Below are 13,094 nucleotides of genomic sequence, written 5' to 3' on the forward strand. Positions count from 1 at the left end.
GAGCCAAACACAACTGAAGACATTCCTTCCACCACTGTCTCGAGTGCCACAGAGCAGGGGCAGGTCACAGTCCAAAGTTCAATAACCTTTTAAATGACAGCAGAAAGCGGACGCCACTATGTGTTTTCCTCCCAGAAATCAATTTTCTGATAACCTTGAGTCCTAAATTGCTATTGCCTGCCCTTCTCCAACTGGAGTATCCTCCCCACACACAGTTAATCCCAGCCCTTGGGAGGCAGAGGCAGGTGGATCTTTGCCTTCCATGCCAGTCTGGTCTACAAAGTGAGGACAACCAGGGCTACGTAGAGAAACCCTATCTAAAGAGAAAACAAACAAGAGCCTGGAGGAGTTGGAGACATACATGACTCAGTAACTAAGAGCTGTTCTTGCCAAAGACCTGGGTTCATTTCCCAGCACCCACAAGGTGGCTTACAACCACCTTTAACCTCAGTTCAGGGGATCTGCAGCCCTCTTCTGGCTGCTACCAGTACTGCATGCCCATGGTACACATACATGCATGCAGGCAAATACCCATAACCAACCCTAACAGTAACAATTTTAAATGCCCTTGTTAAGGCTTATTTATGTCAATAGATGAACAATTTCTGATAACAGAGGTCAAACAAAGATGTTTTCAAAGTACTAACCAACTATTTTTATAAGATACATTTTGAGCAGCTCTGCTCTGACGGAAGACCTGGGTTAGGTTCCCAGCACTCATTAGGTGGCCTGCAGCTGCCCCTCACTCCAGACCCAGGGGATCCTATGCCCTCTGGCCCTCCTCCAAGGGCTCCTCATGCATATGAGTTACAGCTTGGGCTACATAGTGAGACTGTCTCAAAGAAAAAGAACAGCAAGACAGCACAGAGGGTAAAGGCACTTGCTGCCAAGTCTGATGACCTGAGTTCTAGTCCTGGGACCTAAAAGATGGAAGAAAAGAACCAACTGGAAATTGTCCTAAGGTCTCCATATACCCATAAACATTTGCCTATCCATCAGTCTGCAACCTACACACCCACACATATATGCACACACGCCCATACACATAGAGAACACACACATATACATACATATACATAGAGAACACACATACACACACAACAGACACACATACACACAAAACACACAAATAAATATACACATACATAAAGTTAAAAAATTCTTTGAGAATAAAGACACTAAAATAGAGTGTAATCTGCCTTTTGTCCAGCACACAGAAGGAGCTACAAAGTCGCCAAAGACAGACGAAGAACACAGCTCTGTAGAGCGCTTGCCTCCACACAGAAGGCCCTGGGTTCCAGTCCCATAATAATGAGGACGGAGAGGGTGTAATAAGCCACCAGAGATGACAGCAAGAGCTTCAGAGGAATGAATACACAAGATTCTCCTCATTAGGGGCCAAGTAAGATCTCGGGGTTACCTCCCAGACATCAACTGACACGTGAATCAAGGTGGCACCTTTCTTTAAAAGCCACAGCAAAGAGTACGTTATCATTTCCGCCCGGAGCCCACTGTTTGAGAGTTACCTTGAGGATGATTGAAAAGTCAACTTCTTTGGTTTCCTTCAGGCCGAGAGGAATCAAAGGGATGGTGAAGGTCTCCCTAGAACACAAAAGGGTCCATGATCAGCCCAACCCAGCAGCTCCTTCACACCCATGACCTTGCCTCCAACAGCCAGCTCAGGTCCCTAAACTGGTCCCTAGGTCAACCTAGCAGCCTTCCTCTGTCTAAGAAATCAAGCATCAGCCTAATTCACCAGGCCCCTACCGTCTCTGAGGTAGCCCTCTATGAACAACTGTGCTAGCTAGCGTTAACATAGGACTGCCCAAGGGCGCGAGGCTCGTGTCTGGCATTGTCACTGGTCTCCACGTTGGCTTTTTGCCTTTTGCCACACGAACCTCCCTCTAAGCTACAACCACTTGTCACCTCCCTCCTCTACTCATCACCACCACAGTGTGTGTGTGTGTGTGTGTGTGTGTGTGTGTGTGTGTGTGTGGTGTCCCGCCCAATATATCTCCACAATAGAACCTGGGGCTCTCAGCATACTCTTGTTTTAGGGGCGTGCCATACCATGTATCTCACTGCACATCCTCCCAAAGGCCACTCTGTCACCCCACACATTGACCTGTGAATGCTCCCTGGACCTACATTCCTAAGGGCAGGGCCAGAAGGAAGTGTTGTGTTTTTGCAAATAGGGATTTAGCTCTTTGACCTGTAACAAGAGACCTCCATGGGCTGCTGAGCCTGGCCTGGAGAGAAGGCCAGGAATGCTGGGCAGGGTTGAGTGGACCGCTGCTGAAAGCTGAAACCACCTCTATGGCACAATGGTGCTAAAGGCAGGTGAGACCCAACCCAGGTATGTGGCCTCCCCAGAGGACTGAACCCTGGTGGGAGCTGGCGAGTCTGGGTCTTACTGTTGAGGCCCCAGTCCTCCTGGGCTCACCTCATGAAGGGTAGAAACTACCCCAGTGAGAAGGGAGCCAGCTACACCGAAGACTCAAGACACCAGGGGACCTTCAACCCCAGGGTGGCGCTAACATGACTTTCTGTGGCCTCTGAGGTTTCTCATTCGCACACTGAGATCATGGCTTCTCTGCCCGCCTCACAGAAGTGTTGGGGGGGGGGGGGGAAATCCAAGGTGCTAATAAGGAAGAGGAGAAAATGCACTTGGAAAACATGGAAGGTGTCGCTTGGAATCCTCAGGTCCCTCTACTTTTTCAGGTGATGCAGGAAATTAACCGGAACCACCGTGAGGAGGGGCCCCGTGGAGCTGCAAGCGCCTCTCTTTGTAAGAAGCAGCAGCCTGCCCTTCAGCAGGGAACAGGAGCCCACACCATGCTACTGCACTGCCTGAAATGCTTGAGCCTCTCAGCCCTTGTGAACAAAACACTGGAATCTAATACCGGAGCATAGGCTGAAAGAATCTTACAGATGTGTGTGTGTGTGGGGGGGGGGGGGTTGGTGTTTGTTCTCACTGGGTTTATGAAACTGCCTTAGGAGCCCACAGGTAAGCCAGACAAACACAGGCGTCACGGCCCAAATAGCCAGCAGGGTTCCAGGTATGAATGCTTGTCTCTACTTTTGAGAAATGACCCAGGTGACATACAAGGATTAGTATTAGGAAAGGCACATTCCAAGGTGACTCGAAAATTCCTTCTGTTACTCCAGGAAACCATCTCTTGTTTCCACGCAGGCTCACCCACTTCTTGAGAAGGCACAGCTTCCCCATGCAAAAAGCATGGAAACGACTTCTTGGGGGCATTTTGGTTATTGTGTTTTATTGTGACTCTTAGGAAGGGGCCTTGTGCAAACTAAGCAAATACTCTACCACTGCACCTGGTAACTCTCCAGGGATTCTAGGCAGGGGCTCCACCACCGAGCCACACCCCCAGCCCCTCACTGGGGGATTCTAGGCAGGAGATCTACCACTGAGCTACAATCTCCTAACCACTTTATTTTCACTTTGACACAGTATCTTGCTATGTAGCCTGAGCTGGCCTCAAACTCATGATCCTCCTGTATCAGTTTACTGAATAGCTGGGATAATTGCCCCAAGCTACCAGGTTATTTCATCTTAAATATGAATATTTCTCTGCCCCACCCTCTGTGGTTCACCTATAGTGAGCAGAGAAATGAATCTCTGACCTCTGCTGAGTGCCCCACCTCAAATACTCCCTGAGGAATGGGTTTGAATCTCAGTATTCACTTCTCAAGTATTTAACAGGGTCCATTTCTGAAGGATTCCCATCCTACCATCGTCTATGGGAACTCGGATGAGCTCCCCACTTTTCATAGAAAAGTGTGCACATCAAAGCAGTTTACACTTTTTGGCATTCAATCCACATGCCGGTCCTTTCCCTACAAAACTCACAGTTCATCCCTCCCACCCCAGTGGTCCACTACACCAGCCCGGGGTAGCATCCTGGCTGCAGACACATTCTCCAGCCCAGAGAATATCTGGCAAGCACTGCTCACTCACTCGGAGCCCTGGTACACTCCCACGGAGATGTTGAGCCCCTCCAGCTCCTCCTTCAGCATCTGCAGGTCTGAGTTGACGAAGCTCAGCTCCAGGCGAACCTGTTCCCTCACCTTCTGGTTTGTGGCCACTCTGTTGCGGAGAGAGAGAGAGAGAATACTTTTAGTTGGTTCCTTGCTGAGCCATTCCTACAAGGAATCTCAGGGGGTAACTATTAGATGCAATCAGGTGAGCTACCTCAGAGACCCTGCACTAACCTGACCATACCAGTCAACAAATGGACCTGGGACGTGGCTAGCAACAGCGCAAGCTGCTGGGCATGAATCTTGAGAAATCCTTGAAAGGAATTAGCCTTGAAAGGCAGAGACCAGACAAAAACCTGCTCTCATCACACATGAACAGGTCAGGCCACAAACTATCTCCTTAATACTTGGGAGGCAGGGACAGAAGGGCTAGGAGCTTGAGGCCAGGATGGGCTACAGAGTATGACTGTCCACCAAAAGATAAATCAAAACCGAACAGATTATGAATATGATCACCTACAAGGCTGGAGCGATAGCTCGGTGGTGAAGAGTGTGCGCCACTCTTGAAGAGGACCCAAGTTGGATTCCCAGCACCCATGTCAGGGGGCTCACAGCTGTCTGTCACTTCAACTCTGGGAGGATCTGACTTCTCTGACTTTCTCAAGCACCAGCACTCATGTGTACACACACACACACACACACACACACACACACACACACACACACACACAAAGAACACAAATCTTAACCAGGCTTGAGAAGCAAAGGCAGGAAGCACTCTTTGAGTTCCAAGACAGGGTTTCTTGTGACACAGCCCTGGCTCTCCTGAAACTAACTCTGTAGACCAGGCTGGCCTCAAACTCACAGAGATCCTCCTGCCTCTGCTTCCTGAGTACTGATTAAAGTTGTCCGCCACCACCACCTGGCTAAATCCAGCCTCTTTGAAGTTGTTTTTTTTTTTTTTTTTTTTTTTTGTTTTTTTTTTTGTTTTTCTTTCCAGATATTTGTCACAGCAATGAACTGTCCAACGCAAAAATAAATGGGCATTTCACATTGTGACCCACGTGTCCCTGTCTGCTTTTGGGTGGTGCTGGGGATGGCATACCAATACTCTAGAACTAGGCCATGTCAACTCTTCATTTTTGGTTTCGAGTAGTTTCATTTCCTTCCAAACCTTTTGGTCAATCTGTCCTGATGGAAGATGTCATTCTGTAAATATGTTTCTCTTATTGGTTAATGAATAAAGCACTGCTGGCAAATAGGAAGGCAAGATAGGCAGGACTAGGAAACAAGGAGGATTCTGAGAGAGGAGATTCAAGATGTAGAGACTAGAGGGAAGAGGTCCGGACCCTCTCTCCGGTAAGGTAAGACCACGTGGAAACACTTAGATCAATAGAAATGGGTTAATATTTAAGACAGAGCTAGCCAATAAGAAACGCTAGTAACTGGCCAACAGCTTTATATCTAATACAGTGTCTCTGTGTGTTATTTGGGGCTGACATGGCTGTTGGATCAGGCTGGCATAACACTGTCCCTCTGAGGATAGACTCCACCCACCCTGACTCCGTGTCTCCCACACGCTTTGGAGACCATATCAGGACAGGGTAACTGACTCTGGCAAGCTATCTGCTCTGTCAGAACTGTTCCCACATCCCACTCTGCCAGGAATTCAAGCATGGTGGCTGCAGGGTGGGGTGAGGGGGAGTTGCCACCCTGTGCCCCATGTAGACCCTAGGCTAAGGCATCAGATACATCCTCAGTGTGGGAAGAAGTCAGGTGCGGGACCAGGCATCAGTCTGAAGGCCAAGGGGACTCAGGTAACCCACTGCACGGTCGTGTTTGAACCCCTAGGAACTGATCTGAACAGTCATTAACCTTGCTACAGCCAGGGCAACACTAGCCTGACCCTTGGGCCTAGCCATCACAAAGGAACTGAAGGCCTGTGACTTATTTGCTTGGCTGTCGGTGTTTTTTTTTTCCCTCCCCACCGGTTAACTGGTTGCCAATAGTTACAAGTTCAGTGATCCTAAGATTTTAAAGGCCTAGTGTGGTGAAACAGGCCTGGAGTCCTGCATCAGGCCAGTCAGGGCTACACAGTGAGATTCTTTTCTCAATAGAAACAACACAACACGGGGCTGGGACTGTATCTCAATTGGCAGAGTGCCCACCCATGCAAACATCTGCCACCCCAGCCCTCAGCAGGCAGAGGCGGGAGGGTCGTTACAACTTCAAGGTCCAGCCTAGGCCACACAGTGATGTCCAGGCCAGCCAAGGCTACACGGTGAGACCCCGTCTTACAAAAAGAAAAAAGGAAAAAAAAAAAAAGAAAGAAAAGAAAAGAAAAGAAAAAAGAAAGAAAAAGAAAAAGGAAGGAAGGAAAAAAAGAAAAAAGGAAGATAGGAAGGAAAAGAAAAATAAAGGAAGGCCAGGGTGTTGTGGTACATGTCTGTAATAGCATTGCTAAGGAGGCTGAGACAGAAATCTCCCGACTTCCGGGCCAGCCTGGGCTATATGCCCCATACTCCCCCACCCCCACCCCACCATTCCCAAAGCTCCCAGCATGGAGCCCAGCCCCTTCCCTCTGCAGCATGTACACTGACTGTGGTGTCAGAGTGAGGCAGGCGCTCTCTCCTGGTTTAGTCTCACTAGCAGGGGAAAGCCGTCTGGAGGTTTAAACAGCCTCTTCTCTGACCAAAGAACTAGCTAAGCAAAACCGAACAACCTTGTAGCTTGCTTTGATCTCTCCATCGCATAAATACTATTTGGTCTCCGCCTCGCCTTTCTCAAGGGAGGGGCAGGAAGTAGGAGGACTGTGTGTACCGCCAGTGCTCAGTCCCAGTGGCGCTTCAAAGTGCCAGTTATCTCTCACCAAGCCCTAGGAAGCTCACCGACTCCTGGCTGACACGGGGAAGGGGAGGACCTTAAGGGACACGAAACCTCCCCTCTCTCAGCCCAAGCAGTTAAAGGCAGAGACCCTCGTTTCCAAGCCTGCGCTGACTGGGATGTTTTCCCGAAGGTCTCTTGCCCACATCCTAACTATCCTCACCTAGGAACCTTAGTGGGGCACCTAGCAATCTGAGGCCAGGACAGCCGGGCCCAAAGTATGACAGTAATTATCTGCTGCTAGTAGTGGCAGCCAGGGACACTGTGGGGCCAGAGAGAGGCTTGTCCTGATGCCCTCCTTGATTTCAGGAAGCTTTGTTGGTGTTGGTGCTTTGAGTCAGATTAATAAATACCTCAGGGTTTCCTCTACAGGCAGTCTCTAATCGGGGGTGTTTAACTTATCAGTCTCTGGGAGAATCATTTACAACCCTGCCCCACCCTCCGCCTATCAGCTGCACAACTGCCAACCTGACCATTTGAGTGAGCCTGGCCTGGGCCTCCGGGGCTGTTCTGTTAACAGAGCAAGGCCCCGCAGAACCGCCCTAGTATCTGCTATAAAAACTGCAAAACAGGGCTGGCCAGGTGGCTCAGCCCATAAAGGCACTCACTCGCTGCCAAGGCTGCCAAGATGAGTTCGGGTCCCCAGAAGTTTACACGGCAGAAGGAGGGAACGAACTCCACAAAGTTACACACAGCACAAGGATGCACATGCACGCCCACACATGCACAAAGAGGTAAAAGCAGGAGAGTCAGAAGTTCGGGTCATCCTTAACTATATAGCACGTTTTATGAGACCCTGCCTCGTAAAAAAAAGAACTATCCTGTAAACTGGGGGCGCGGGGAGGGGGCGGAGCTGGGAGATGGGTTGGCAGTAAACGCGCCCCTGCCTCGAAATACTAATGGCTTGGGTTTCTGTGTGCTTCAAGAACCAGAAGTGAGACCCAGCCTCAACAAGATGGAAGGCGAGAACCCATACCCAAAGGTAGTCCTCTTGGGGAGGGGGGAGGACTTCATTCTAATATACAAAATGGAGAGCACTTGCAGCTGTGTAGACAAAGGTACTGCTTTCCTGGACTCTGCTTGGGAAGTAACTATTTCACAACCCCTCTGCCTCTCTCTTTAACTCCATCCTTTTTTTCCTAGACAGGGTTTTGCTATTTTGCCCAGGTGTCTCAAACTCTGGGGTTCGGGCAATCCTCCTGCCTCAGCCCTCAAGTAGCTGACACCACAGGCATGTGCTGCCATGTCCTACCATGACTCCTTTCATTAGGAAGACAGACATTAGTAATGTAAATGTCCTTTGCTTTCTGCTCTCCCCTCCCTTACCCAGTCAGCACACATCCACCAAGCACTGACTCTCTGCCAGGCATAACTCTGGGCAGTGGAGAAGGGAGTGATGGGAGATGTCATTCTGTAAATATGCTTCTCTTATTGGTTAATGAATAAAGCCCTGTTGGCCAATAGGAAAGCAAGATAGGCAGCACTAGGAGACAAAGAGGTTTCCAGGAAAGGTAGGAGAGTCAACACATAAGACCAACAGAACAGAGGTCCAGGCCCGCTCTCTGGTAAGATAAGACCACATGGAAACACTTAGATTGATGGAAATGGGTTAATATTTAAGACAGAGCTAGCGGATAAGAAACACTAGTAACAGGCCAACAGCTTTATATCTAATACAGCGTCTCTGTGTATTATTTGGGGCTGGTGTGGCTGTGGGACCAGGCCAGGGAGAAAACCTGCTCGTAACAAGGGAATCATGTCCAGAAGCAAATGCTAAGACAGTACTGGACAAACAAGATGGCTACGACTTGGGGGTGGGGATGGGGAGCCGGCTGGAAAGATGCTCAGCAGTTAGGAGCACTGGCTGCTCTTGTGGAGGACCCAAGTTCCATTTCCAGCACTGGCATGGTGGCTCACAACAATCTGCAATTTTAGTTCCAGAGGATCTGCAATACTGCCTTCTGGCCTCCGTGGACACCAAGGATTACACAGTGTACATACATGTGCAGGCAAACACACAAAAAGTTAAACAAATCTTAAAAAATATACACACACATACACACACACACACACACACACACACACACACACACACACACAAGGCTGTGATTCCACTTTCTGTCAGAATTCTCCTCAAACAGAGTGGAAAAAAGCATCGCCGTCTCTAACATAACCAAGTTCTAGGCAAGGAAAGGACCTGTCTGGATGCCCCCACCCACCCACTCACCCACCCACCTACCCACCCAGGAGAAGGAATCTCAAAGCTGAAAAGCAAGATCCCAGCTGAGGGTGTGGGCTCTGCATGTCCATCACACAGGCAGGCCCTCAGGAGAGCCAGGGCTCCTGGCTGAGGTAGCAAAGCTAGAGGTACCCACTTGAGAAGATTCTCGGCCCCAGTCCGCATCCGCACAGCCTTCAGGATCTGCTGGTTCAGGACCGCCCTCTGGTTCTGCAGCTTGCTCCGGCCAGTTTGTGCAAGGGGATTACAGCCCTGATTGGAAAATAAGAGACACCCCTTCAGACATCAGTTACACAGAACATGATGACATTCTCTAGAGCAGGGGAAAAAGTGCTTCACCAATCCACAAAGTCTCACCAATATGACTGCTCAAACATGAGCTGAACAAGGAAAACGTCAGACATGCTAAAGTAGACAGGGAAATGCCCACGAGGCCTTGGCCCTATACAAGGAACTATAGGCAACTCAGGAAAGCTGGGAGTGGGAGGGTGGATCTGCCCAGTTTGTATTTAGAGCATCAAAGAGTCAGCTCTGAAAACATTCACACCAGTAACATTACACGAACTGAATGGGGTAAATTTAGGAATATATATGTGTATACATATACATATATGTATGCAATAGAAATTAGTGAAAAGGTGGCCATGAATTTGAAGGAGAGTAGGAAGGGACATGGGAAGGTTTAGAGGAAAGAAAGGGGAGGGAGAAATATGGCAATTAAAATTTCAAGAAAAATTTATGACAATGTAGAAGATACATTAAATAAGAAAAGGCATTAAAAAAGAAAAGTCATAATAACACAGCCCTGAAACTGATACTGTATGGCTGGACATGGTGGTGCACGCCCTTAATCCCAGCACTAGGGAAGCAGATCTCTGTGAGTTCGAGGCCAGCCTGGTCTACAGAACGAGTTCCAGGACAGCCAAGGCTGTTACACTGAGAAACCCTGTCTAAAAAAACAAAGCAGACACTGAGTTGTTCTCTTTTGCTCCACCATGAATGATGGTGACATTGACCACTCTCTTCCCCTAGTATTAAAAATACACCAACATGTATGTAACATCTCAATTTAAACCAGCCCACTGGGAGTACATCATAAAAGTACCCGCTGCCAGGCACAGGCTGAAATCTCCGAATCCAGGAGGGGAGCAAGTGGGATGATGAACCCCTGTGCACTCTCCATCACAAGTGGGGATGATGAACCCCTGTGCACTCTCCATCACAAGTGGGATGATGAACCCCTGTGCATTCTCCATCACAATGATGAACCCCTGTGCACTCTCCATCACAAGTGGGGATGATGAACCCCTGTGCACTCTCCATCACAAGTGGGATGATGAACCCCTGTGCACTCTCCATCACAAGTGGGATGATGAACCCCTGTGCATTCTCCATCACAATGATGAACCCCTGTGCATTCTCCATCACAATGATGAACCCCTGTGTACTCTCCATCACAAGTGGGATGATGAACCCCTGTGCACTCTCCATCACAAGTGGGATGATGAACCCCTGTGCATTCTCTATCACAATGATGAACTCCTGTGCATTCTCCATCACAAGTGAAGGTGATGAACCCCTGTGTACTCTCCATCACAATGATGAACCCCTGTGCATTCTCTATCACAAGTGAAGGTGATGAACCCCTGTGCACTCTCCATCACAATGATGAACCCTGTAGTGAGATAGTCCTTCTGTAGCACTGACCACGCCCATTGGGGGGTGGAGCGATGGGCAGAGGTGACCTGAGGAAGGAGGTCAGAGGGGGCCAGGAAGGTGCTCTCTCTTTCTGGCGTGACTCGGACAGGAGAGGATCGGGTTGAATTTCCTGGTGTTCATCTGTCTAGGTTGTAAGTTATTTCTCCCTGAATAAACATCTATTCGGCCTATTTGTTTATCCTGATCCTTATTTACCGCAATATCTGGTGTCAGAAGTGGGATTTACCTGGGTTTTGCCCCCAGGCGGCAGAAGCCGCCGCCCTCCCCCACCTTCCCCAACGGGCAGGGTTTAACCAGGTGGACTCACCACAGCTTTGGGACATTTGCCTCTTCCTTACTGCAAAGGAGATCTTTGCCGCTAAAGCAGACCTGAGAAGGCACTTGCTGCTTAACATTTTTTGCCCATTTCCGCACGGGACTTTGCATTTGCGCAGAGCCTCTCGGCGGCACCCGCCCAGTGGCACCCACCCAGCGGCACCCACCCAGCGGCACCCGCCCGGCGGCACCCGCCCGGCTTGCACGTGTTTCGTCTTGTGTTACAAGTAACTCCAAAAGTCCCCTTTTAACAAAATTCTGCTTGTCATAGTTTGTTAAGAACTTTTTACAGGAACCGGGATCAGACGAGCCTCGGCGGCTAGGCGCTATTTGATGACACACCTCCAGGCGTAGCTACCACAAGCTGAGATATACAACTAAAAGCATCAAAGTTCCAGGACAGCAGAATTACACCTAAGGTAATTGTAACATCCTTTGCAATTTAAGCTGATATAAAATCTGAGATAAATTGTTCCATAACTATGGCAGATAATTTTACTATACAGAACTTTAGGAATTATTTTACTTCATATGTAGAAGGGATTTTAGCAGAAGAAACTTATGACTGGACCAATATATACTTTTATTTTGTAATAGCAATGGGTTTCATCATTAACATGATATTCTTAAAGAAATGGTTTGAGATTACAGCAAACAATAAGGAACTTGTACAAACCATAGGAGACTTAGTAACAAAACATAGAGACAAAGATTCGAAACATTGAAAATGATAGAATTCAAAACATAGAGACAAAGATTCGAAACATTAAAAATGATAAAATTCAAAACATAGAGACAAAGATTCGAAACATTAAAAATGATAGAATTCAAAACATAGAGACAAAGATTCAAAACATTAAAAATGATAAAATTCAAAACACAGAAAATATAAAAAAAAAAGTGGATGATGAACCCCTGTGTACTCTCCATCACAAGTGGGATGATGAACCCCTGTGCACTCTCCATCACAAGTGGGGATGATGAACCCCTGTGCATTCTCTATCACAAGTGGGGATGATGAACCCCTATGCATTCTCTATCACAAGTGGGATGATGAACCCCTGTGTACTCTCCATCATAAGTGGGATGATGAACCCCTGTGTACTCTCCATCACAAGTGGGATGATGAACCCCTGTGTACTCTCCATCACAAGTGGGATGATGAACCCCTGTGCATTCTCCATCACAAGTGAAGGTGATGAACCCCTGTGCACTCTCCATCACAAGTGGGGTGATGAACCCTGTCTTCATTCTCCATCACAAGTGGGGTGATGAACCCCTGTGCACTCTGCATCAGAGCACAGTGCACCAACCTTATCAGTCAAGAGATGATGGAACACTCTAAGAGCTGGGCTTCCAGACGATAGCCAGGACCTCCCTAAAAGCCACCTGGGACCTGCCACATACCCTCTCCAGCACAGTGGTACTTACAGCTTGTTCTGCTTTCTCAACTGTACTCTCAGGAATTTCCCTTGAGGGGCCCTAGAGACAGTGGTTAAAAGCATCCAGGGACCTGAGTTCAATTCCCAGCACCCATGTTGGACTCACAGTCACCTCTTCACTCCAGCTTCAAGGGGTACAAGGCCTCTATAGGCACCTGTACTCATATGCACATACCCCCCCATATGCACACACCCACATATATATGTGTGTATATAAATATATATACATATTTAAAATAATAAAAACAAGTAAATAAAAATTCCCCTTAGAATACGATGTTCCTTAAAGACAGGAGCAAGGTACAGTGATATGCACTTCTATAGTTTCCAGAAACTCGGGCAGGAGGACTGCTGTGAGTCCCAGGCTAGCCTGGGCTACAGAACAGGACCCTGTCTCAAAAATAAAAAATTAAAAAAAAGCAAAAAAGGGTGATGAGACAGTTCACTGGTAAAGCCATCCTGAGGACATGAGTTCAAACCCATGTGGCAGAAGGTGA

General features: G+C 48.2%; 1 protein-coding gene across 1 annotated transcript in view; it reads right to left on the reverse strand.

The window, feature by feature from the left end:
• Positions 1-13,094, reverse strand: part of Rhpn2 (rhophilin Rho GTPase binding protein 2) — a 53,846-nt gene that overhangs the window by 24,920 nt on the left and 15,832 nt on the right. Inside the window, exons 2-4 of the mRNA XM_051207270.1 lie at positions 9,258-9,373; positions 3,980-4,108; positions 1,527-1,602 (exon numbers count right to left, since the gene is read on the reverse strand). Coding sequence (XP_051063227.1) covers positions 1,527-1,602; positions 3,980-4,108; positions 9,258-9,373 — 321 coding nt within the window. The remainder of the gene's footprint in view (positions 1-1,526; positions 1,603-3,979; positions 4,109-9,257; positions 9,374-13,094) is intronic.

The sequence above is a fragment of the Phodopus roborovskii genome, unplaced genomic scaffold, assembly GCF_943737965.1.
Source record: "Phodopus roborovskii unplaced genomic scaffold, PHOROB, whole genome shotgun sequence".
Classification (NCBI taxonomy): Eukaryota; Metazoa; Chordata; class Mammalia; order Rodentia; family Cricetidae; genus Phodopus; species Phodopus roborovskii.